Source organism: Trachurus trachurus (genome assembly GCF_905171665.1).
Source record: "Trachurus trachurus genome assembly, chromosome: 9".
Lineage (NCBI taxonomy): Eukaryota > Metazoa > Chordata > Actinopteri > Carangiformes > Carangidae > Trachurus > Trachurus trachurus.
This window is the reverse complement of record NC_139895.1, coordinates 18186377-18211878: the sequence shown is the minus strand read 5'-3', so window position 1 is coordinate 18211878 and position 25502 is coordinate 18186377. Positions and strand designations below refer to the sequence as shown.

General features: G+C 39.6%; 1 protein-coding gene across 1 annotated transcript in view; it reads right to left on the bottom strand.

Moving 5' to 3' along the window:
* oxct1a (3-oxoacid CoA transferase 1a) overlaps nucleotides 1–25502 on the bottom strand; it is a 51439-nt gene that overhangs the window by 20498 nt on the left and 5439 nt on the right. The window contains exons 4-12 of the mRNA XM_083978943.1: nucleotides 23942–24077; nucleotides 23606–23755; nucleotides 22892–22998; nucleotides 22460–22520; nucleotides 10858–10965; nucleotides 10404–10518; nucleotides 9797–9891; nucleotides 9048–9096; nucleotides 8640–8712 (exon numbers count right to left, since the gene is read on the bottom strand). Of these exons, the coding sequence (XP_083835069.1) occupies nucleotides 8640–8712; nucleotides 9048–9096; nucleotides 9797–9891; nucleotides 10404–10518; nucleotides 10858–10965; nucleotides 22460–22520; nucleotides 22892–22998; nucleotides 23606–23755; nucleotides 23942–24077 (894 nt within the window). The remainder of the gene's footprint in view (nucleotides 1–8639; nucleotides 8713–9047; nucleotides 9097–9796; nucleotides 9892–10403; nucleotides 10519–10857; nucleotides 10966–22459; nucleotides 22521–22891; nucleotides 22999–23605; nucleotides 23756–23941; nucleotides 24078–25502) is intronic.

Here is a 25502-nt window from a genome sequence, read left to right as displayed (position 1 = left end):
CAAAAGTGATCATTCTTAAGATATTTTTTACTTAACACAAACATTTCTAATAAAGTAGCACCAATAATGTTTTCATTATTTTTAAATGTAGGGTGTACTACTGCAACACACATTTCAACAGTCTATTAATTTTTCCCCTACAAGAGTTTTATACTCCTTGACTGCATTTTTGTTATAGGAAAAAATATTTGAATTAAAACTAAGGGTTTTAGGTCATTTTAATGTACTTGCATCATGAATCTGTATTTATGAGGATGTATTTTATTTACTGTTTTACATTACAGAAAAAGGTCCACGCTTGGTTTATATGGAATGACAGAGGTCCACTGTTGGTTGGTACGGAGTGACACACACACTCCAGCATGGGTGGATAAGCAGAAATGAGATGAATTGCTAAGTTTTAAGATACATTTTTAATCTAAATTTAATACAAACATTTGTAACTATTAATACACACAACACACACACACAAACACATGCAAACACACATATTTAAACTAAAGTAGCACTGGTGAAGTTGTCATTGTAGTTTTTTTAAAACATGGAATGTACTGTGAAAACTCAATGGCAACCTATCAAGATACTTAAGGGAATATTTCAGTTATTGACATTTATGGCTCAACAATAAAACATGTATGGGAAAATAAAGGAGGCGCTGGGGGGTCATCAGTTTGTCTGAGATACAAGGGATAATTCTTCTAGAGGATGGATTAACCTCACTAAGTAATATACCACTGCAACACACCTTTCTACAGTCTGTCAAGTTTTTGACTTAATGAAGTTTCATACTCCTTGACTGCATTGTTGTCATGGGAAAACTACTTTAAATAACTAAACTCAGGATTCAACATGGTCTGATGGCCCAGAGCCACAAAGTGTTATTCTGTAGTCACCTAATGTCCCATATAGATGAAGCTCTGTGGTGGCCACCTATTGTCACTCTTCTACTTTTTAATAGCACATGGTTTCAATCAATTTTAATGTACTTGCATTCTAAATCTATATTAATAGGGATGCATTTTACTTATTGTTTTACATTGCAGAAAAAAAAGGTCCACACTTGGTTTATATGGAATGACAGGGGTCCACTCTTGGTTGGTGCATAATGATACCCACTAAGTGCCCACTTAGTTAGCATGGAGTGACATACACACTCCATCATGTATGAATAAGAAAGAAATAAGCAAAAGTGATCATCCGTAAGAGAAATGTTTCATCACAGCTCCACGTTACACTTGTTCCAGGGTCTGCCCGTCGTTTTTCTCTAGAAATAGAAACTTTTTCCAACTTTTTTTTTATCTCTGTGTAGCGATCGCACTCGTCTTCTCCTTCTATTTCACTTCTTGCTCTGATCTACAGTCTCATTCGTTCTACACATCCCAGAAACCCCAAAATTACTCACAGTGTGGGCGACAGCGTCCCCATTTACCAGCCGCAGAAAACTGCGTTTGACGTATACAGTATGTACGTCAATGGCACTCAATGAGTTAAGTGGGAGGTACACAATAAATCTAATTCTAATCAAATTTATTTTGAAAACAAATAGTAGAATGGCAATCTGATTCAGTGATTAATTTGTTACACATTTGGGTTGCTTCCTAATGATTTTTTGATGTTTTAGTACCCAGCTAAACACAACAACAAGTGTGTATATTCCTTACTATCTACATTATGTATGTGCCTTGTAGGCACTTTACTTGCAGTGTTTTATAAATCTGAATATTTTTTGTCACATCACATCTACCCCGACACTTTAGAGCGCTTCTGTCTCGACGCCGTGTTTGCCTTTGTTCTGACCTGAACACGGCATGTGTTGTTTGGGTTAGAAACATGCACATTTGCAAAGGAAAAAAAGCAAAATCGATAAGCGGAATCATTAAGCAGGCACGCACACAATCCCAAGGAAATGATCACGTGGGAACCAGTTCTGAAGAGGAACCGGTTCTCAATTCCCACCCATAGACTTCAGTCCATGATGTGGACACAAAAGCATTCCTCTACATTGAAGTAGTGAAGTCATCAACACTCATGTATTTCACAGATCCTAAATCCTGGTACACACATAAAGATTCTCTAAATTTCAACCAATTTTTTATCTGTGAAAGACCCCACACGTGAAGATAAAAAATCTGTGATTGAACAGTTTTGATCGTATTGTGTGTGGTGTGCTGTGATATTCCAAACACAACACACCACACACATTAAGATTTTTCAGAGTCGTGACCCTCCGGTCAGAAAACTCAGAAAGAGATCAGTATTGTTGTAGCTACTCTTTCGGGTCTATTTCCGGAATGGACAATGAGAGCGATGTAATTTTTTTAAATGAAAGCGGGACACTTCAGCCTTTACAACGATACCATCTGTGTGTGTCTGTGGCTTCGGAGGCCGAGCAGTAAAGCGGCTGTGAGCGGCGGTCACATGATCATTTAAACATGGCTGCTCTATTGCTGGCTGTTGCTGGCTATGATCGCTACCGTCTTTGCTATCGGCTATCAGGAAATCTCCCGTGTATGCGTGAATGTCTGTGTGAACCTCATGTAATGCCAGGGCTGCACCGTGGCTCTCTGTGGGATTACCGGTGTTGTGTCGAGAAGTGGCTTGCTGCGAGCAGCATGCAGAGCTTGGCACTTCTCAGCACAACACCAGCTTTCCACATGCAAGATGACTTTTGATTTGTAAATATTGAACATGTTTAATATTTACGATTATCAATTCAGCGCTGAACGTTTTCTGAGGCGATTGTTGTGAGAATTTTGACTCTTAACACACCACACACTACAAGAGAGTCTCATAAAATAATCTTAAAACCTTAGGATAATCGGCCGATTTTTGTCTTTGGTCGGAAGGGGGAAGATCGGGGCAAAATCAGCCCGATTATCTTTATGTGTGTGGTAGGCTTAACTCTACCTCCACTCTCCACTCTAAATGTGGAACTGGCTGAGAAGTGAGTGAGGGCTTTAAATCTGTGCCAGACGACTTGTGTCAGTCCTTGACTGTCGGCAGTGTGGGGGATGGTTTCTTGTAGCTGACGATGGTCGTTAGCAACTCTGAAGGGCAACCTGGAAAAGACTAGCATCCCTCAGCCAAGATCTTATATCCAAATCAGACTAACAGACAGTGGAATTCCCCAGTCCTAGGTTGGCCATGTGCTACACACCTATGGACTTCTGTGGCAACTGTAAAGAGTGGGTGTCCCAGCAATAATCCACCCTGTCAAGTCTTTGATGAGTTTTGTAAAGGTGTGTGATGCCTTGTGATCAGTATAATATTTTGTCAGCCTTTATATGGTCAACCATGGTGTGCCAGTAGAAATGTTTCTGAAATTAGGATTTATCAGATTTCCAGAGATACAGGGGATAAATCAGCTATAGTGGATGGAATAACTCCAAAATACCCACTGTTGAACTACTGCAACACACATTTTTACTTACCAAACTATTAGCTCTACTGGAGTTCATGTATACCTGTCTGCATATTTTTGGTCCACAACAAAAGTTAAAACTAAAACTAAATTTGTGTTCTTTTTCCTTCTGTATATTACACACTGTATCACATAGTCATACACATCTATAGATGAAATTGGTGTATGAATTGAAACCTAATTTAAAGTTGTCAAAAGGTACAGGATTGGCACAGGGTCAGAGAGTTTATATTAAGTGGGAAGTACACAATAAAAGCTGTATTCAGTTCACACTGGTGCTCAGCAGAAATGGGTCTGGTTGCTTTCAGGATGTGTGGATTGTACATTCAACAATCCCATATTACCTTATTCATAGCATCTGAAGTGGATTATAAACAAATTCAATTAATTGTGTTCAGAAGATGGTAAAACGTTATCTAATTTATTTATATTTTAAGTAATTCATTTGTTATCTATTTTGGTTGTTTCCTAATTATTTTCTTTCGTTTCAGTACCCAGCTAAACACAAGTGTGTATATTCCTTATTATCTAGGTATAACCTTGTGCATGTTGTAGTAAGCAATGTGACTTCATTACATTTACACACAGTTTTCTAAGTAGAGTTGAACATTTTTAATGGGGTTTCAGTCTATGATGTGGGCACAAAACATTCCTCGACATTGAAGTAGTTAAGTCACCAGCACTCATGTATTTCACAGGTCCTAACTTTAAGGTAGAGTTGTTGAACTGGGATCTGAGAAGTGAGTGAATGGAGTGAGAGCGGAGTGAGTGCCAGATGACCTGTGTCAGTCCTTGAGTGTGGGCAGTGTGGGGGATGGTTTGTCGTAGCTGACGATGGTCGTTAGGTATTTTCAGGTTGGGCTTCAGAGTTTCTACCTTCTTTCAGCCAACATCTTATATCCAAATCAGACCGACTGAGACACAGGTATTCCCAGGTCTTAGGTTGGCCATGTGCTACCTACGCACCTATGGCCTTTGGTGATTCAACTTCTGTGGCAACTGTAAAGAGTGGGTGTACCAGCAATATTCCATTTTGTCAAAAGAATTGTCAGTTCTTTGATGAGTTTTGTGAAGGTGTGTAATTACCTGTTATAATATTCGGTGACAGGGCCTTTATATGAGCCACCATTGTCTGCTAGTAGTAATGCTGTCTGAGAACAACAATTAACATGGAATAAGAAATTCGGATTCATCAGATTGTCATGGATACAGGGAATATGTCAGTGTGTGGACGGAATAACCCCCCAAAAAACCCTGTTAAACTACTCATTAAAAGGTATTTAGAAAATCAAGGGAAATAAAGGAACGCATAAATATAAAAACACATGCAAAGCCTTACAAAGCCTTGTAAAGGACAATTAGGACACAGCAAGAACTATATTCCTCAGACATGGTCCACACCACTGTCAACTTTTTTTATTTGTGTTGCAGCAGTTCAACATTGAGCTATTTGGGGTTATTCCATCCACACAATGCCTTATCCCTTGTATCTTTGGCAATCTGATGAATCCTAATTTCTTGTGCCATGTTAAGTAAGATGTTGTTCCCAGACAACATTTCTGGCAGAGAATGGTAGCTCATAAAAATGCTCTGTGACTCTATATTGCATTTACCCATGTTTCAGTCAGTCTGTTTTGAATGTAAGTAAGTGGAGTGAAATGCACACTCCATCATGTATGAATAAGAAAGAAATAAGCAAAAGTGATCATCCTTAAGAGAAATTTTTCATCAAAACTTAACACAAACATTTCTAATAAAGTAGCTCAGATAAATACAGTGGGGCCAGGCCGTTAAGTGCTTTAAAAACAAACATTAAAAGTTTAAAATCAATTCTGTAAGGGACAGGGAGCCAGTGAAGGGAGTTAAGAACAGGAGTAATGTGCTCACGTCTATTAGTGTTAGTTAAAAGACGGGCAGCAGCGTTTTGGACAAGTTGGAGGCGACTGAGCGAAGACTGGGAGACGCCAACATAAAGTGCATTGCAATAGTCCAATCTAGAACTGAAACATTTTGACTGTGTGAATGTGTGTGGCAATAGTTTAACATAGGGATCCTCTCAATGAATTATCCCTTGTATCTCTGACAAACTGATAATCCCCCATTCCCTCTGTATTTTCCCATATCAAATTGTTGTATATCAGTACCTCTTTGATGGTTTACTTGTACATAATATATCATTGTAGGTTGCCATTGAGTTTTCACAGTACACCCCACATAAAAAAACACGACATTACCGTTGCTACTTCATTATAAATGTTTGTATTAAGTTTTGATGAAAGTTTTGAGCTTTTGAGGTTAATCCATCCTCTAGAAGAATTATCCCTTGTATCTCAGACAAACTGATGACCCCCCAGCTCCTCTTTTATTTTCCCATACATGTTTTATTGTTGAGCCATAAATGTCAATAACTGAAATATTCCCTTAAGTATCATGGAAGGTTGCCATTGAGTTTTCACAGTAACTAACCCTAACCCCATGTTTAAAAACAAAACTACAATTACAACTTTACCAGCGCTACTTAAGTTGAAATATGTGTGTTTGCATGTGTTTGTGTGTGTTGTGTGTATTAATAGTTACAAATGTTTGTATTAAATTTAGATTTAAAATGTATCTTAAAACTCAGCAATTTCTCTCCTTTCTGCTTTGCTGGAGTGTGTATGTCACTCCGCACCAACCAACAGTGGACCTCTGTCATTCCATATAAACCAAGTGTGGACCTTTTTCTGTAATGTAAAACAGTAAATAAAATACATCCTCATAAATACAGATTCATGATGCAAGTACATTAAAATGACCTAAAACCCTGAGTTTTAATTCAAATATTTTTCCTATAACAACAATGCAGTCAAGGAGTATAAAACTCTTGTAGGGGAAAAAATAATAGACTGTAGATATGTGTGTTGCAGTAGTACACCCTACATTTAAAAATAATTACAACATTATTGGTGCTACTTTATTAGAAATGTTTGTGTTAAGTTTTGATGAAAAATTTATCTTACGGATGATCACTTTTGCTTATTTCTTTCTTATTCATACATGATGGAGTGTGTATTTCACTCCATGCTAACTAAGTGGGCACTTGTATCATTATGCACCAACCAACAGTGGACCCCTGTCATTCTATATAAACCAAGTGTGGACCTTTTTCTAAAACGTAAATCAACAAATAATTCCTATACAGATTTATGACACAAATACATTAAAATTAATTGAAATCACATGCATTTAAAAAGTAAAAGTCTGACAATAGGTGCCCCCAACAGGGCTTTATCTATATGAGATGTACGTGGCCAAAAAGTAACTTTTTGTGGCTCTGAGCCATCAGGCCATGTCAAACTGTGTTTTCCCATGACAATAATGCAGTTAAGTAGTATAAAACACCAGTACAGTGAAAAATTAATAGACTGTAGAAATGTGTCTGGCAATAGTTTAACATAGGGACTTTGTGAGATTAATCCTCTCAATGAATTATCCCTTGTATCTCTGACAAACTGATGATCTCCCAAACCCTCTGTATTTTCCCCAAAGATAACAAATTGCTGTGCCAATACTTTAATATCAGTTACTCTTTGATGGTTTACTTCTACATAATATATCATCATAGGTTGCCATTGAGTTTTCTGTAATATAAAACAGTAAATAAAATACATCCTTATGAATACAGATTTATGATGCAAGTACATTAAGATTACCCTAAATCCTAAAACCCTCTCTTAAAAAATTAATAGACTGTAGAAATGTGTGTTGCAGTAGTACATCCTACATTTAAAAAATAATTACAACATTATTGGTGCTACTCATTATAAATTTTTGTGTTAAGTTTTGATGAAAGTTTTCTCTTAAAAACTATCACTTCACACTCACATGATGGAGTGTGTATGTCACTCCATGCTAACTAAGTGGGGTCGTGTGTCATTATGCACCAACCAACAGTGGACGCCTGTCATTCCATATAAACCAAGTGTGGACCTTTTTCTGCAATGTAAGTCAACTAATAATTCCTATACAGATTGAGAACACATGTATATTGTAAAATTGAAAGCCTGTGCTTAAAAAAACTGGACAAGCAACAATAGCAAGGTCAATTATTTTTAATGTTTAATCAGAATTCAACAGAAATGATCTAAATTACCATTTTATTTAAAATTGTGTTATGGGAAATCAATTTTTTCAATATTTTAAAATGTCTATTATACCTAATACAGTGTTGAGTTTAAACTTAAGACATCCATGAAAACAGAACCTTTATATTTTGTTACAAAGAATAACAAATTATGTTTCAAGGTACTGGTTTGTTCACTAAGGAGCCTGTTTGATAGCCTCTCTACAGTCTGAAAGGCTGCCGGGGCTGCAAGTCGTTCACACTATGGAGGAGTGTAAGAAACGACGTGTGTGAATGAGTCGTTAAAAACCCTGCTCCAGCCTGCCGGGGCACTGCTGAATATGGTATTTTACACACACACACACTCAGGTCCCCTCTTGGCTAAAGTTAAAAAAATTAACCAGAAGGTTTTTCACATGATTTTTAGTTGATTTAAAGCATGTCCAAGAGGGGACCTAAAAAAAGTCCCCTGTTGGCTGCTTGGTCCCCTGTTGGTGAATGTGTAACGACGCCGATGTCCCCTCTTAGATAGGTACAACAGTGCACACACACACACACACACACACACACACACACACACACACACACACACACACACACACACACACACACACACACACACACACACACACACACACACACACACACACACACACACACAGTCCCTGCCATTGGGACTGGACAACGCTATTTATGAGCAGTATCGATTTCCACTGGGTGGACAAACGGAACTGCTGCTGCAGGGAGTGCGGGTGGGCAATCTCAGGCAGCTGGCGAATCAATAAGAACCAGGGACCTTGGGAATTCTGTCTGGTTGTACTGGTGACAGTAGCCGTTTATTAATGTCCAGTGGCACAAATTGCGGCTGTGTTCTGCGGTCAAATCCTGACTAATAGTTACAGCTGACTTATGGTGCAGGTGACAAACTACTGGATTAAGGGGGAACTTGCTGAGAAAATAATTCTAGTGCGTTTACTGTGTGTGTGTTTTTTTTTAACTGCACTGAGAAGTTCATTGAAGTGACTCATGGTGATATGAAAAATATTAATAAGCCGTCTACATATACATCCATGTAAATGTCGGGCATTAGTCAGCAAATAGGTTTTCAGGCTTTACCCTCGGATCATGGCAAATGACTCATCACTGGAGAAATAGGCGGCACCAGGAAGCACTGTGACGGTTTCCTTTCCTACAGAACAGACAGGTCAACATGTTTGGTTTCTTTTCTTTCTTAGCAATCAATGAAATGACAACAGACATTAACCAGATGAATAGAGGAGAATCTGATGTAAATACTAATGGGAAATCAGAGGCGTCGTATATGAGATCAAGATAAATATTTCTTTAAATGTAAATCTGAATAAAGTATGAAATGATCACTATATTATATTAACCGTAGTGTGTGGAATACAGAAAAAAGGTCTGTTCATCCACCCAGAATTTAGTTAGACAAATGTTTCCTCATCCACATCTCATCTACACATACAATTATCATTGGGAGCTAATTATTACGGCAACTCTCACCAGCGTTAATCAGGTCTGCATCCACAGCATCCTCAACGGGGTACGGGCCCTAATCCCAGAGAAATGAAGACAAATATGAATGAGCACAGGGGTGGGCAGACACGCAAACCACACTCACACATGTCACTCAGCCTGACCGGCCGTGATCTTTCAAGGGAGAGACAGACACAATCACATTTCTCTGATTAGATGAGACATTGATTTTCTCTGTGTTCAACAAAGGGAGCAATCCCTCTGGAGACATGGAGCAAGGGAGGGGCAGGGAGGGGGAAAGAGGGGAAGGGAGAAGGGGAGAGGAGAGAGCAGTTACCTCTGTAAAACTGACAGTAATAATTAAAAGAAATTTCAACAAATAAGTCATTAGCGTAGGCGCTTACATTCTCCTGTCAACACAACTGATTGGAAAGTCATTCGATAGCAGAAGCAGCAGCCTTTGTTGAAGGCTCAGCCAGCAAATAATGATTGTGAGAAAGAAAAATGGAAGAGAAAGTGTCAAACTGCCACAATCTGTTACATAACAAACTCAGCACATTTCAAATAAGGGGCCCCAACTAGCAATGATACAGCTTAAATAAATGGTGATTATTTTTGCAACATGCTCAGAGCACTATTCAGTTAGAGAACATTTACTGCAGCTTAAAATGACTGTCTGCACAAAGGACAGAAAATAAGCAGCTCGTTAGCTTGTTTAGTTGAGACTCAAAGCTCTGGAAAGTGAGGGGGAAGAAAACTCTCCGCAGGCGTCTTACCAGTCCCAATATCCCATTTTCACTTTGAAGATGTACAGTGATGTCAGGTTTTATGAAGTTGCTGGCCAGCATGGGGATACCTATACCAAGGTTAGCTGATTAGCTTGTAGTTAAAGATAGAATCATGTAATGACATCAAGTACATGCAGCCTCCGCTTTTACCACTGTGGACCCATCAGCCATGTTGTTCTGTTTTGTGACCAAACCCAAAACATCTAGACTGTGGGCAATGCATAAACCCACTTAACTTTATAGCTCTAACATTTCCAGGACACCAAAAATTGTTATATTGAATGATAAAGTATGCTAAAGAAGTCCGCACAAACCATTGATTATTAATTGCTGTGACTGCTTTCCGGGGGAGGGTCGATGCTATCACAGTAGCATGCAAATGCTTGAATTAAAAAAATGCTTGGCATAATTTGCCAATTCAATCAACTGGTGCAAAGGCAACAATTATTCATTATGCTATGAAAGAAAGGAAGCCAGGGCACAGTTTTCATTCATCTTTGGGTACAGGCTGATTTGGTTTTACTTGTGGTAATTGAAAAAGGAGGCATTATTATATCACTGCTGGCTGCTTGTGTTCTTTCTTTTCAAAGGATACCATACATCCCATCCTGGAACTCCAGAGCAGCACGACGAATGATTCTTTCCCGAACAATATCCGAGTCCTTCTTTGGTTTGGGCTTCTGTTCCTGGCCTTTCTTTACAGTGCGTTTCTGAAACCAAGAAGAGATACAGAGAGATACATGAGGAAAAGAAAGACAGCATCCTGAGAGGCTATTTCTAGCCAAGTATGGACAAGAACAAATATGTGCGTTTCTGGACAGTGGTACAGCTTAAACCATGTCAGAACTGCATGTCAGAACTGCTAAGTCAGAAAGTGTTTATCTCTGCACTTTATGGTTACAGGATTAATTATGTATTGCCTTTAACAATTCAACTATGTGTTAATGGAACATCATAATCCAGATATTAGAGAATGAATGTGTGAATACCACATGCCATTTCATGCCTTTTATATATAAATACAAATCCTTAGAGGTCTTCATTTGTACCTCAATCCTTTTCTCATAGCTGGCTCCCTTGACAACCCTGTGGACATAGATGCTGGGTATGTGGATGTCCTCTTCAGCAAAGGTCCCGACATCCACCACCTCCTCCACCTACACAGACAGACAGAGTGATGAACTCCACCTTCGCCTATAAAATGTCTCACGACCCTCGAGATTAAAGTTCAGATAAGAAAACCATGCACAGATGTAATTACATGACCAGGAAATAACCTCTGCCTACCCAGCTATGAAATATAAAAGATTAAGCGATAAAGACCAGTTGATTTTTTTTGCCATTCTGCAGGTTAATGCCATTGTATAACCTTGAAGAGCACTTTTAAAAGACTATTCTCTAACAACAGAGATGGGGACAAACACCGGATTTTATTCTTCAGTTATGAATTCAGTGGGTTGAGAGTTGCTCCTGTCATGTCTTTCACAGTAAAAAAAATAAAAGGCTTAATATTTATGGGATAAGTGGTCACATTTATTCTTTTAAATCAAATCCAGTGAGTGTAGCAAAAGCTGTCTGTGTACCCAAAGCCAGCTTGGCTGTCTGAAAACAGAAGGGCATCATCTGACACTCTAAATCCCATGGGACGTAGCTTGATCCTTGGATCAAAGGTGATGGAGAGTAGGGGTTTGTGGAGGAGATTGTATTGGTGTTGGGAGGATATTTGTCATACCAAACAGAGAGGTCAAAACAAACTTTGACTTTTTATTCCCCTATGGAGGTGCACAATGTACAGCTACATGTATTTTTTTTAACATTATTTATAAGTCTATTCCAAAAGTTCGGTCTCACGATCTCAGTGGAGCTGCTATAAATGTGGAGAATAATGTTGTCTATTTACACTATCATAACACTTAAATTACAATTACATCTAATATGGAAGGGTAATAAGAAATGTATGTGTCTTGGCTATCAAACAAAAAACATTCCTGGCTCTGAGACAAAAGTGCATCACCTTTGTGTAGAAAGTGTCCAGCAGCAGAGGAACAGTGTACATAAGGGGTTATTTCTGTCTGACTAACAAGACACAGATGGAAATGGCTATTGATTTAAGCAGAGTTGGGTCAACATGACTGGGATAGAGATCCCTCCACAAGTGCACCTGCTGCCTCCTCCTTAGGTAACACATCCACTCCTGAGGAACTGCTATAAACTGAGCCTGCAGCCTCCACTATACAGGTGTTTCAGGAGTTGTGCAGCATGTGTGGGCTCCACTCATTTAAGCAGGACCATTTTTAGCCTGCTCGGGCTCTCGGGCTCCTAAAATGTATACAGTGCATTAAGAAAGCATTGACACTCATTCACTTATTTCATATTTGTCAGCCTTATGCCAATATAATAATAATTTAAAACAACAACAACAACAACAACAACAACATCTACCTACACTCAATAAGCCAAATCAGAATTTTTGATTTTTTGCAAACTGATTATAAGGAGAAAACTGAAATGTCAGCGTATATATAGTCTCAAGTCCCTTCACTCAGTTTTGTCATCTTGAGTATAAGGTGACGATCTTGGTACACCTGGATTTGTCCATTTTCAGCCATCCTTCTGTGCAGATCATCCCAGGCTGAGGGGAGAGCCATTTTCACATCCACTGGGATGTTGTTGGGATGGTACTGGGCAGGTGATGCGTGATGCCTGTTTTTCCCCACACTTAGAATCAGACCAGAGAATCTCATTTCTCACAGTCTGAGAGTCTCAAATTCTCAGAGTGTGAAAAACAATAAACCACTTAGTTTATTGTTTTTCACACTCTGAGAATTTTTGTCTGGCAACTCCGCCATAAATCCCAGATCAGCGGAGTGCTGAAGCGATGGTCATCCTTCTGGAAGTTTCTCCCTTCTCCCTCGATTGCCGAGCTTGGCTGGACGGCCAACTCTAGGAAGAGTCCTGGTGGTTCCAAGTTTCTTCCATTTAAGGCCACTGTGCTGTTGGGAACCTTCGATGCAGCACAAATTGTTTTGTAGACTTTGCCAGACCTCGGCGCAATCCTTTCTCTGAGCTGAATTCAAACAATTGAAGCATGCAACACAACCAAGTATGACGCTTTCTGAATGCACTGGATGCCATGTAAACAATGGATTGTGTTATTAAATACAGTGGAGATTTTGAGTAAACATAAGAATCAAACTGGGAAAGGATCAACGGCGAGGAGAGAGAACTTTCCCATTATTGCTCCAGAGACGGCGGTAAGAGGTGCAATTTCTTTCTTCCCAGAGAAGCTTCCTGGAGGGAAAAGCCCTCGACATGATAAAAAAAATTTTAAAAAAGGGGGAGAGAGAGCAACAAAGCCCCATAGTTATGATCACATCACTCTGGGGCTCAAAGGGGGACTTAAGCATGACAACGTAATTCTCGCCCTCTCGTCTACTTCCCTGTGCTTCACTCCTGTGTGGCTCAGAGTGTAACCTACTTATTCCATGTACATGAGGGGCAAGCAGCCATTCAGAGCAAATTGAATTGAATCTCTCTTTATCTCCACTTCCTCCCTCAGCACTCAGCGCTGACTGAGAGGAGTCAATGGCTAAGAGTGGATCCCATCTTAGCGTTGTCATGGCTACGCAGGCTTTGGTCTGTGGCGAGCTGGGGCCACTCAGGGCCATAAAGTGATTTTAGACTCTTTTTCTGGTTCTCTAGGTTGGGTTATGGTGAATCTCTGATGCGCCGCACTGAAAATGAGGCCATGCAGGATGAGATTGGTAGCGCAAGAGAACCGATACAGCAGTCCCCCACACATCCACCCACATCTTTCTCCGGGGGCTTGATCTGTCTTTTATGAAAATGATTTCCAGAGACGTCTTCATCAAGCAAGATTGCTCGCATCACATTATAAAACCGTAACAGACATGAAATAGGGGAAACTTGGGGCAAGAGAATCACTATAAATATTTAGTCGCATGAATTTCTTCAGCTGAATGAATTTAATTAATAGTGTATATCCCTTATTTTGTCTCATCTATCAAAATAGAGTGCCACCAAAAAAACGACAACAGAAAAAGCAGATATCAGACCTCAGACAGGTTTCTCCATGTCTGTCCATTGGTCTCTCACACATGCAAACAAACCTGTATTCAGCTCAGTTTTCAATTAGCCTTCCAAAGCTAAGTCACAGCACAATAACAAGCTCATACAATTTAAATGTGTTGTGCACATAAAAAAGCCTTGGATCCTTTCATCTAGGTGATGTGTCCCGGCTGCACCATGGCTCAGATGTAGTTCAGACAGAAGGTTCAACGGACGAGGAGGGATAAAGCATTAAAACAAAATAATAAAAAGCACACAAGAATAACACATAGACACGCACGCAAATGAGCAGGTGTGTGGAGCGAGCGAGCGAGCAGGCGCATGCTCAGGGACACACGCATTGATATTCCCGTATCTGTAAAACAATTTTCACATCAATGAGAGCAGAGCGCGGCATGAAGTGAGCTGGCAAGAGGATAGAGGGAACCAAAGTGCCCTCTGGGGAAACAACAAGTGTTTGTTTTTTTTCAAGTGTGTGCTTTTTTAGGCTGTGAGATTTGTCAAATATTGTTAATCTCAAACCGATTGGTTCACAATGCCACATTCCTAGAATAAACCACCAACAATGAAAACTAAATTACAGAAGCAGTGCAGTGTTTACAGATTGACGACACTTTTTAAGAATAGAAAGGATAGGAATGAGGGTGCTTTTCCTCTGTTTCAGTGAATAGTATGTCTAAGTAAAAGGTATATCGAGTGGATTACAATTGTTGATCATCTGGGTTACATTCCAGTTGTCAAATGAACAAACAGAGGAGGGGATGGATTATATGATGGTATAATTCTGTCTAGTCAATCAAAATGTTACGTGAATGGCTTCTAGAAACAATGTTCATTACACCCTGAATGAATGAAGAACATCGTATAATTTCAAAGTCAGATCATTCACTGTATCTTGTGGACAAATAATATCAACATACTGTACCCCTTTTCCACTGTTGAGGATCCGCTAACATTGAACTTTTGTAGGCAATGGGAGACGCAATCAGCACTGATGTAAACACAACACCCAGGTAATCCTGCTAATTTGCACCCTTTTGCTGCTGTAACATCTCTCAGAGCACAAACACTGTACACACCTGCCACCTGTCCAGCAGGGTGCTGTTAAACTAGGAAAACACAGGCTACACTGCTTAAGGAGATGAAAGGCTGAGCTTTTGCAAGTTTTAAAATATACACAACCACTAAAGTATCTCCCATAGAAACTCCCATCCAGGACTGAGACAGATCTGTTTTACCAGTTTGCACCACGATAAGCAGCTTGCTCCGTCTCTTCTTCATTGTGTGTGCGCGTTCTGTAAGTAGATGTGATGACATTGCTTCTTGCAGGTGTGTGTCCTCAGAGTGGCAAACTCAACTGGCTGTGGAAAAGAGGTCAATCTGCTTTTATTAAGCAGGTTTACCCACATTTAAATTCCCCACCTGTAGTTGTTAATTTTGGTGGAAAATATTACTGCTTGGCTAATTTTTTCTCCCTTGAGAACAACTTTTTACTTTTTTAACACTTTTGGCAAATATTGTAGGCTACTGGAAATTTGTCCCGGTGGTGGTACAACAGGTAAATTCTGGGCATCATTGAAATTATGGGGAATCTTCTCCAAGTGACCATACATGTCTGCAGCTAAGTTCAAGGCAATCCGTAAAGTAGTTGTTTGGATATGTTGGACTTGCATGTCCATGCTGTGGCTGAACCACTACTGGAGCAGAAACTTCTTTGATAAATCTGCTTCAGCTCAGTCTACAGATTTATCAATCTCAAATTTCTATTTTTAATATCAAACCAGATTGATTTAACACCTTGATTAACTGGGATATTACTGGCAAGCTTCAGTAGCTAATACCTTAATTATAGAGTTACCTGATCTTATAATCCATCATGTCCTTATTTTGTTTGGGTTGTGTGTGTGTGTGTGTTTGCGCACGTACCAAAATGCGACATCCAGGAGGAGGAGATGCTGTAGCTACAGGCGACAGAGCATGAGGATGACAGCGACACCACACTCTCATTACCCTGTGTATTTATAGCCTCTCCATCTTCCTCCCAGTGTGTGTTTGTGAGAGTGTGTTTGAGTGCGGGCACTTGGCCATGCTCTGCTGCCACTTTCGGGGCTCAGCTCCGGCTTTATCCTCTAACCCAGAATACTGACAACATGAGCAATCTGTTTCCTCTCTGTGGAAGCCTGCCTCGTCTTTGAGAGCCTTTATGGTATCCACAAAATGGGAGACAGCCAGCCAGCGCAAACTCTAACAAAAATACAGAAACTAAAAATAATTTTTTCTTCAAGTCATACTGCACACACTAAAGCAGCCGGGATGGACTTCACGCCCGGCTAAAATGGTAATGTTTACATTTCAGAGCACACACAAGCCTTAGAGAAGCAGTGTGCTTCAGATTCAGATGACAGGCTGTCATCAGGGAACTTTGAACTTACAGTCAGAAGGTATAATATGCAAATTTACCATTTCAAATGTTCGCTTTGTGCATATGTTCAGCAAATCTGTGGTCCCTTTCCACTCCCTTTCCACGTCTCTCCGTCTCCTTTTCAGTCTCTCTGTTCAACCCACGGTGACCCACAGCTGCTTATTAAACCTTAGCGCCTGAGTGCGTCATCGGCTTTAGCATCAGTCATAAGAGTCAATGTCAGCCTGGCACTTGAGTATAAGTCCATGCCAGCCCGTCTTAAGTCCTCGACAAGTCAATGTCAGAGTATGCGATGCTACATTTAAGATTGGACACATCCAAAATGCTCAGTATATCCTATTATACTTGGGAAGAGACATTTTAAGTTCTGCTCAATGTGAAACTTATCTTCAAAAGACCAAATTCAGGCAGGAAAGAATTACATTCAATGTGAATATGGATCTTATGTTTGCACACATGTATTCAGTACTGCCATAATAAGAATGGACATTCCAATTTAGTTCAAGAGAACTGACACACAAATGTAGAAAAGCTACAATAAATGAATGTCACCAGCCTCGATCACATATGGTCACCACTTCATGAATTTATGTATGATCTCTCACATCTCAAAAGTGTCTACTAAATGTATTTGTAACTACAACATTAATGCTACTAGTGTCATTGATGTATTTTTCTCCCATATATGCATACAAATCAGTATACACACATTATTTGAGTGTAAAAAGCCAAACCAATTACTACTTTTTAGTATTTACTCTGGAAAGGTTTCAGCTCAAAGTCATAATAGTGGCACTATATTGAGGACGTTCTTGCTAGTAGAGATACTCTCTCTGAATCCTTCTGCATTAACTTTTGTAACACAATGATGCTGAGCCAAAGAAGGGCTGGAAAGGGAATCACTTAGACCATGTCTGTACCACAGTACCCTTCACTACAAATTTTGAAAAATCCAGACAGAAACAATGGCATTCATTGCACACAATAGCTTATTCATAAACCTCTTTAGGCAGGAAATGATGGGGAAAATTAGTGAATGTATAATTATTTGCCAACAGTAGCTTGAGTAATGGAGTTAGATGAGGGCACAAGTCAAGAGCAAGGCAATAAAACTCAACAAGGCATGAAAAACATTGGCTTAATAAATAACTGAAATTCCAGCAATGAGCAAAGGCGGTATTATGTGGCACAAAGAAGAATAAATAGTTGGCGCCAACACCTATCAATCCAAGACCAAACATTAGAGTAAAGAAAATTAGAACATTACCAACACCTACAGTAATTAAGCTTTTCCTTCATTTTTTTTTTTTTTTTTTAACAACAGTAATTCCATCTAAGAAACAAAACAATACACTGTTTAAAGCCTCAATGCTTTGTTGTTTTGTTTGAACATAGATGCAAATGGAAGGCTGCTGCTGAAACCCCTGAGTATACTGGGGTCATTTGTATCCAATTAGACCTCCAGCCTGGTCAAAAGAACAAAACACACTTATAAATACATTCATTCAGTTCATGCCTGACTGGTTGGGTTGTGCACACAGACACCCACACCACTACATTGCATTGCCACAGTAACAGAATACAGTTGAGTCATTTACTGTGACTGATGGTCGAACAACAACAACAAAAACCACTGCTTTTATTCAGTCTTTGTTGTAATGTATCCCACAATGCTCTGGGGCCTTTCACTGTACCTGCCATAAGGGAATAACTGGACCAGCTGGATACCGGGGAACATTCAACAATTGAATAGTCAGGTTTGGTTGCCTAGCAACCATGGCAGGAGCTGGTGATGATCTGGTAATTCTCGAAGTGCTTTAATGTTATCTCTCGTTTTCTGACACCGCTCCTACCGGGTAAGATTTATGTATTAGAACAACTGGGACAGGGATGACAATGATTCACTGGGGGCCACTGACCTGACCACTATCAGCAGCAGTGATAGCTCAGTTTAATGTTAAAAACAGGACATTTACCAAGGACCTGCCGTGGTATAATGTTTAGCAGAATGTAACAATGTGTATTACAAAGCGCAAATTCACTTTTCCTGAACATTGTAGATGTGAAGTGGAGCTGGTAGGCATCAATTGCAGTGTTATTGACAGAATATAGGGAGATGTGAAGATTTGAATTTCCTTCCCAGTTACGTCTAACAAACGCTGAGTCACCAGGCTACATTCCTAACGTCCGTTAGTGCCTCAGTGATATGTTTTGCATTATATACACATTCAAGATGAGGGAGTTCAGAAATTCACAATTTAAGTAAGTGTGTAAATATTTCAATTTAATGTGCCTTTCATAGAATAATGTCATCACAGCCAGTTCAATTTAAATTTCAAGTCCAGGTAAATAAGCATTAAAGAGGAGCGGGTTGGGGCGGTGTTTAGCTCAGTTGGTAGAGCACCCGCCCCATGTGTTGAGGCTATAGTCCTCACTGCAGCCCAGGATCGAATCCCACGTTGAGCGGACCTATCCTATGCCTCCCATTTCCTGTCTCTCTCTCTCTCTACTATCCTGTCCATTAAAAAAGGCAAAAAAGCCCCAAAAAATAAAAACAAAAAAGGAGCGGGTTGGCTAAACACAATGTTATTCAAGGAGTTTATGAGCTTTAGTGATGTGTCAAAAGGAAGCTCACCAGCTTTTCATGAACTTTCTCTGTCAATAAAAACAATGTCAGGAAGCATACTTGTACTGAAATGGATACTTAGGAGTTCCTTTGACTCGAATAGGGAGTGTACTTTTAGATTCAGATGAACTACTGCAAAGACACAGATTAAAACGAATCTATTGTGGACTGAATCCAAGCATGGCTGATGAATCAACCCCCACAACCTACAAACCTAACATTTTCAACTTTACAGCAGACAACAGTTTAAGTCTCTACACCTAAATTTACCTCTGCATGACAACTGTACAGGGATACATTTTGATAAAACTCAACTGTTTAATTATCATTTAATGCTAAAGCTATGCATGCTTGAAGGCATGACTGCATTGAGTGACAGAGGTTATATCAACCTTAATGATTGAATCTAAGCAACCCAGTTATGTTGACTAGTTATAATAGCTGCCTAGGTTTCTGTTCTTTGAGTTAAACAGAGACGTGCATCACCACTATATTGCCCAATTTTCAGTCAGTTTCTTGCCACAGTGTCCTGACATTTTTTGTTGCTTGATAAGAGGCTTAGCCCTGGAACAATTTGAGTCTACCTGGCTGTGTAAAAGCCACAGAGCAAGAAATTTGGTCGAGTTGATGTAGGCAGTTTACTGTGCAATACTGTATGTTCCTCTAAGACCTTGGCCCACACTGGCCTGCCAAGCTGAGAGTTAAATTAATAGCTTTAAAGGAAAAAAAGAAGAAGAAAGAAACACCGTCCATTGGTTCATTTCCCTGCCTTAAATGTTACCCAAGACAACAGGGTCAATATTGACAGGACATTAGCAGATTTATGACTGAACGTGGACTGAATCCTAAAGACACATTCATTTTCCGAGACGGTAATTGCCTCACTATCAGGGATAAAGGGTTCTTAATGGGGGCTGCAATACAGGCTTATCACTTTATTGTCACCAATAAGTACTGTAGACCTGTCATAGATAAAGCTCCTATGTTCCCTACCATAAAGCAGACAGGCAGACAGTTATAACGGGATGCCAAGTTTTCCAAGTACTTAGACACACCACACCTACCTGTTCATCTGAACACTTCATTAAAATACTATTTTATTAAATATGCATTTAAGGTAAGAAGATTATTCCATATAATGAATGTGAAGGGGATGAATACTAATTCAGACAAGAGCTCATGTTTGATGTCATACTTTCAAAATGCAGTTCAAAAGACAAATAACCGAGAGTGTATTCTATTCCTATTCAACATTTGAAAACGCTGTCTGATGTCATCTGTCAGACTGCAACACACCCTAATGAATGCCCCACCGGACAGAACCATTTAGTTGAAATGTAGATGACAAGCGTCTGAGTGCACTATTTGCTATTAGGACATGACAGGCAAGCGGTGAAATACAAAATCGTCAAAGACTGGGCTGAAACTGACACAGTTGTTTGACATAGTCTGGTTTTAGCGCCTGGAAGGGAACATCAAAAAGCATTTAAATTGGATTCATTTAGGTTCAGATGCAAATGCAGAGCTTCCCTTGCTCAAAATAATGTCATTTCTATCAGGTTGTGGAGCGTGCTTTGGGTGAGGTTAATTGATGGAGATGGGACATTAATTATTTTCATAAATGGGTCATTTGTAAGAAGATTTCTTTAGGCTACACACACCTATGTCTGGGACTCCATTATAACTGACTGCATACACACTGTGTCCTTGTTTGAATAATTAAGTCAAGCAATTATTTCTGAATCTCTGAGCGGCTGTTTGTGTTCAGAACGCTCTTCAGACCTTGTTAGCTAAAGTATGTCAGGTGCATCCTCAAAGCTTGTGATACTGTGGGATCTATCGCTTTTGACTTGTCATATCATTCCTGCTCTCTCTTTTTTATCATGCCTCTGCTCTAGGGAAGCAGAAATTCCACAACACCGTGAAAATTAAAAAAAAAAGAAAAAAAGAAAAATTAATCGCACCTATCTGTGACAAACAGTTCCTGAGTCTCTATGCCCTTTAAACAATCGTTTCATCCTCTGCACTTATCAAAAACACCTTGAGCAGATGACTCTGCTGCAGAAAGGCTGAGGCACACAAGTTCAATATTAAATCCAACCAATTATGCTTGCATCTCAGCTCTCTAAGCAGGGCGGTATTATCATTCATTTCACTACCATCTACATCACAACTCCAGCAGACGCCACACAGAGACTCACTGTCGTCAGAGCAATTTGTCTCATTAACATTGTCGAAAAAACAGGGCACTTTCAATTGGACCGTATCACCGATTGTAAATAATTCATCTTTGGTATCGGGGATGCTATCACCACATGCACAGGGTTTGGCTTGATGTCAAACTGTTGAATTTCGTGGTTCTTTCATTTGGGGTGTGTGCAGAATGCAGCTGTCCTAAAACATAATATCTGTACTACTTACCACTATGAACCAGACTTTAACGATGTATTGACCATAAAGCTTCTACAACAGCTCTATAGTCAAAAGAATTACACTCCCCATTTCGTCCCAGACGTTCCCAATCAGACTAAATCCCAAGTCCAGCCACCGTGGAATAATTGAAAATGTGCTTTGTAGATTTATGAGAAGACCCTTTGCTACTGATTTATTTTCAGACAGCGCCTACGTTTTATGGTTTTCACACGCAGTTTTTCTCCCTGCTGCTCTCTGAATCAAATGCTGTCTATATAGGAGGTGTGAAGCTGTTTGTTAGAAGGGTAGAGAGAGGGAGATGGAGACATGTGTACACACACGCGTACACACACACACACACACAAGGAAAAGATGAGCTATCACATTTCTGCACTGTCAAATGCCAGATAGGTGAGTAACCAGACAGACAGAATGTAACGAGGTATGACACAGCCAGCACAGAGATGGCAGGACATGTTCACTCCATTTCTGGGCTTACAACTGAAGGTTAAAAAGCTCAGAAATACAAGTCCATTAATAATATTATGCTCAGGGGAACAACTATAATAGAGGATGTTGCTACGATGCCATGTAAAGCCCTTTGAGACAAACTGTTTGTAAAAACGGGCTATACAAATAAAATTGCCTTGCCTTGCCTATAATTCAATACAAGGTGATCTTTTCAGCCCACAACCATAAGATACCTGGCCTTTCACCTGCAGGAGGCCTGTTTCGACCTTGAGTGTAACAAAAAGAAAGAAAATAAGGAATAGCCTACTATCCACATAGTGTCCTTTGAGGGTGTTTAGGTCCATTTGAAAATATGACAGTATTTTCTTTTTTTTTTTTGCTCTACCAACTAACTACCACATTTGTAGATGTTTGTGAGTAGGGGAGTGATTTTAGTTGGTAGATATGCAAATTCAACCTTTGTACTTGGTTGGGTAGTAGAGGAGCAAAACTCTGCATAATGTATGAAAACTATTAAAAGAAAGGTAAAGCGTAGATTTTGAGACGGTGACTGCTCTGATACATTTTATGTGAAAAGACAAACTCCAGACAGCCATTAATAAGGCAGGGTGGTGGTGTTAGAAATGCGTACCTCAACGATAGTGGTTTTAGCTGCTTTGCACATGGGCTGATTGAAGTTCCTGGCAGTTTTCCTGGCAGGGAAGAGCAACAAAGATATGATGTTAAAACAAATTTCAGCCAAGGGAATATTTAAACTACAAACAACTCATAAACTCTCACTGTGATATCCAATGTCTACCAGCAGGTATAGCTTGTAGTTTACTGGAGGACACTGCTCCCTTCTGGAGAAAGACTGTACTACATTTACTAATTTCCCTTGTTCATGTACACCAGATTCATGCTGATTGTTGAGATGATTACACTAAATCCTTAACATAAAAATTAATGGTATTTCCACAATAGCAGATTTGTGCTTTAATGACGTTTGTTCACTACATAGATTCTTATTTAGTGCATCGTTATCATCAAATCTCTTCCTTTGCTCTGTAAGTTCAGCAGATACCTGAAAACAATGTTTCCAGCCCTGTCGGCCTTCCATGCTTTAATCAATGCAAAGTCTCCAGTGATGGCCTTTTCCATGATGTAGTGCCTGCCGCCGAACTCTTGTACCTGTGCACAATGACAACACAGTTCAATTCTAAGTTACACTGCACACAGTCAAGGCTGAACATGGTGACCTGTTTTCATTTTCATTTGGCCTAAATACTCAAGTTCAGATCTAGATTAGTCATTATTGCACACTGTGTGACTATGTCACTGTGAAAAACATTATTATATATTTATATGCTTTCTCATTATTCAAATGCAGTTACTTTGGGTTTGTAGTTGTAAAACAATGTGTAACTTTCATTTGAAAACATTCATAACAACACAACACAGATTCTCTCTAGTCCAAATATTTGTCATGTGAATGTATGTTCTGAGTTCAGTGCCGTGCTGTCACTGAACTCAGAACATACATTCAAATGTGTGCCTGCCCATCAATTCATGCATCTTCAACTGTAAAGAAAAGCTGTTTTTTTAACAAAAAAGCACAAAGCATCATGGGAACTAACTCCAGGGCCCTATTACAGGGTAAAGACCACTGGACATTTACCTAGCAGGGGAGGTTGTCACAGGTCTAGAAAACTATCTGCAGTACATGCAAACAAAACTTTACTGTGCCATGGAGCCAATGATTAGTTTATTGCAGAGAAGACTCTGCGAACACTCTCACCGCTCTCTGCTCACTGGCGATGGCAATGCTGCCATCTTTGTTGTACTTGATGGGAGAGCCTCCCTCTTGAATCAGCGTGCCATAGCCAGTGGCTGTGAAGAAGGCTGGAATCCCAGCACCTCCAGCCCTGATTCTCTCTGCAAGAGTGCCCTTGGGAGAAAAAAGGTGACAGATTAAGAGATGAGTGCACCAGATAAGTGTAATATGTACTGTATACAGGATGAACTCTGATCATTTAGATGTTGGTTCAAAAGTGGAAGTGTGTGTTCTGGATGTGGATATCTTCTTCCTTATTGTGTAATGACTTAAAGCATTTATGTGTGTTTTCTAACAAACCTGTGGTGTGAGCTCCACTTCCAGCTCCCCTGCCAGATACTGTCGCTCAAACTCTGCATTCTCACCAACATATGAGGAGATCATCCTCTTGATCTGCTTAGTCTGGAGCAGCAGGCCCAGGCCAAAGTTATCCACTCTGATGAAGATACACACACAGCATTACTGGCTTTAAAAGAGTTTGGAAAGAACACTGTAGAAATGCTAAGAAAGTGAAATGGTGCTTTATATTAGAAAAACATTCATAACAAAAAAGACAAAAATCCAATCCAGGCAATCTTCTCTAAAAAGATTTGGCAAGTTCAGTGTGTATATGACACTGTGTAGGCTTTGCTCTTCACTCATTGTCTCTCTATACAAAATAGTTTTACAGAAAAGAAGAAGGAATTAAAATAAGTTATCAGTTGGGCAAGGCTGACTATCAAAGACATAAAGGGTGAAACATAATTGGGTCTCATAATCTGTTGTCATATAAATAATGTATTATTCATATAATTGAATGTTACTAAGTAAAGAATTCAAGACACACACACACACACACCCCTGCTATATTCCAATGTGTCGTTCCAGTGTTAAAATTACCATAAATCGACAAAGAGGCCATTCAAAGTAGTAAGTGAGCAAAACCAATTGAGATGGCTCCTGGCAGAGTACAGACAGAACTGTGGCCTATCCACATCTTAAATCAAAGCACATGAGACTGAGTACAGCTACAAAGCATGTAGTGGAAGACAGCCTTTTTGAGCATCTTTTTGTTGTGGTTGTCCACCCCTCTGACTGGAAATAAATAAATAAATCACACAGACTGCACTTTACCTGCTCCATTGGATATCATATAATTTCACTCAAATCTGAACATCAGGTTTTGACAGCAGGAAAAAACGAATTCTTCAACAAAGTACACACAGTACTATGCTAAAGCATTTCTACACACTTCAGTGACCAGAGAAAGTTATTGTTTCACGAGGGTTGAGGTAAAACTATAAAAAGAAAAACTACGGGAGCTATCAAAGGACTGACCTGTGTGCACGGCTGGTCAGTCATTAACATGTAAAAGGCACAGTGCTCTAAAAAAAACTTCATAAAAGCACATAAAGCCGTTTTAAACAGGGTGTTGTCTCTAAGAAAAAGATACATTTTCCAGTTAACAGCACACTCAAATCAAGTCAGTTTAATTGCCTATCCCACTTTTTGCAATTCTTTAAAAAATGGTTTCTGTGTGTTTAAGAAAATGTCCTTAGCTCTCCAAAGAGTGGATTCTCCCTCATTTGTGTGAAGCTGAGATCAGGAACCACTGCTTTGTCCTCAACTCTAAGGCGTCAGTCAGGTGACGAGATATCTAGGCCATGTGCTATCAGAATACCAAAAACAGATGACTGTGGCAAATAGTCTGGCATGCTGCACAGTGCACACTCCTCTCCACTCCTGCGTTAGTTTCTTAAAACTGTTTGGAAAGTTTAATTGATGTTGTCACTGTGTGATCTTGTGTATGTCATTAGCGTGAACTCACAGTGTGTGTGTGTCCGTGGACTTCGGTTTAGAATTAAAAAGTGACTTAATTCTG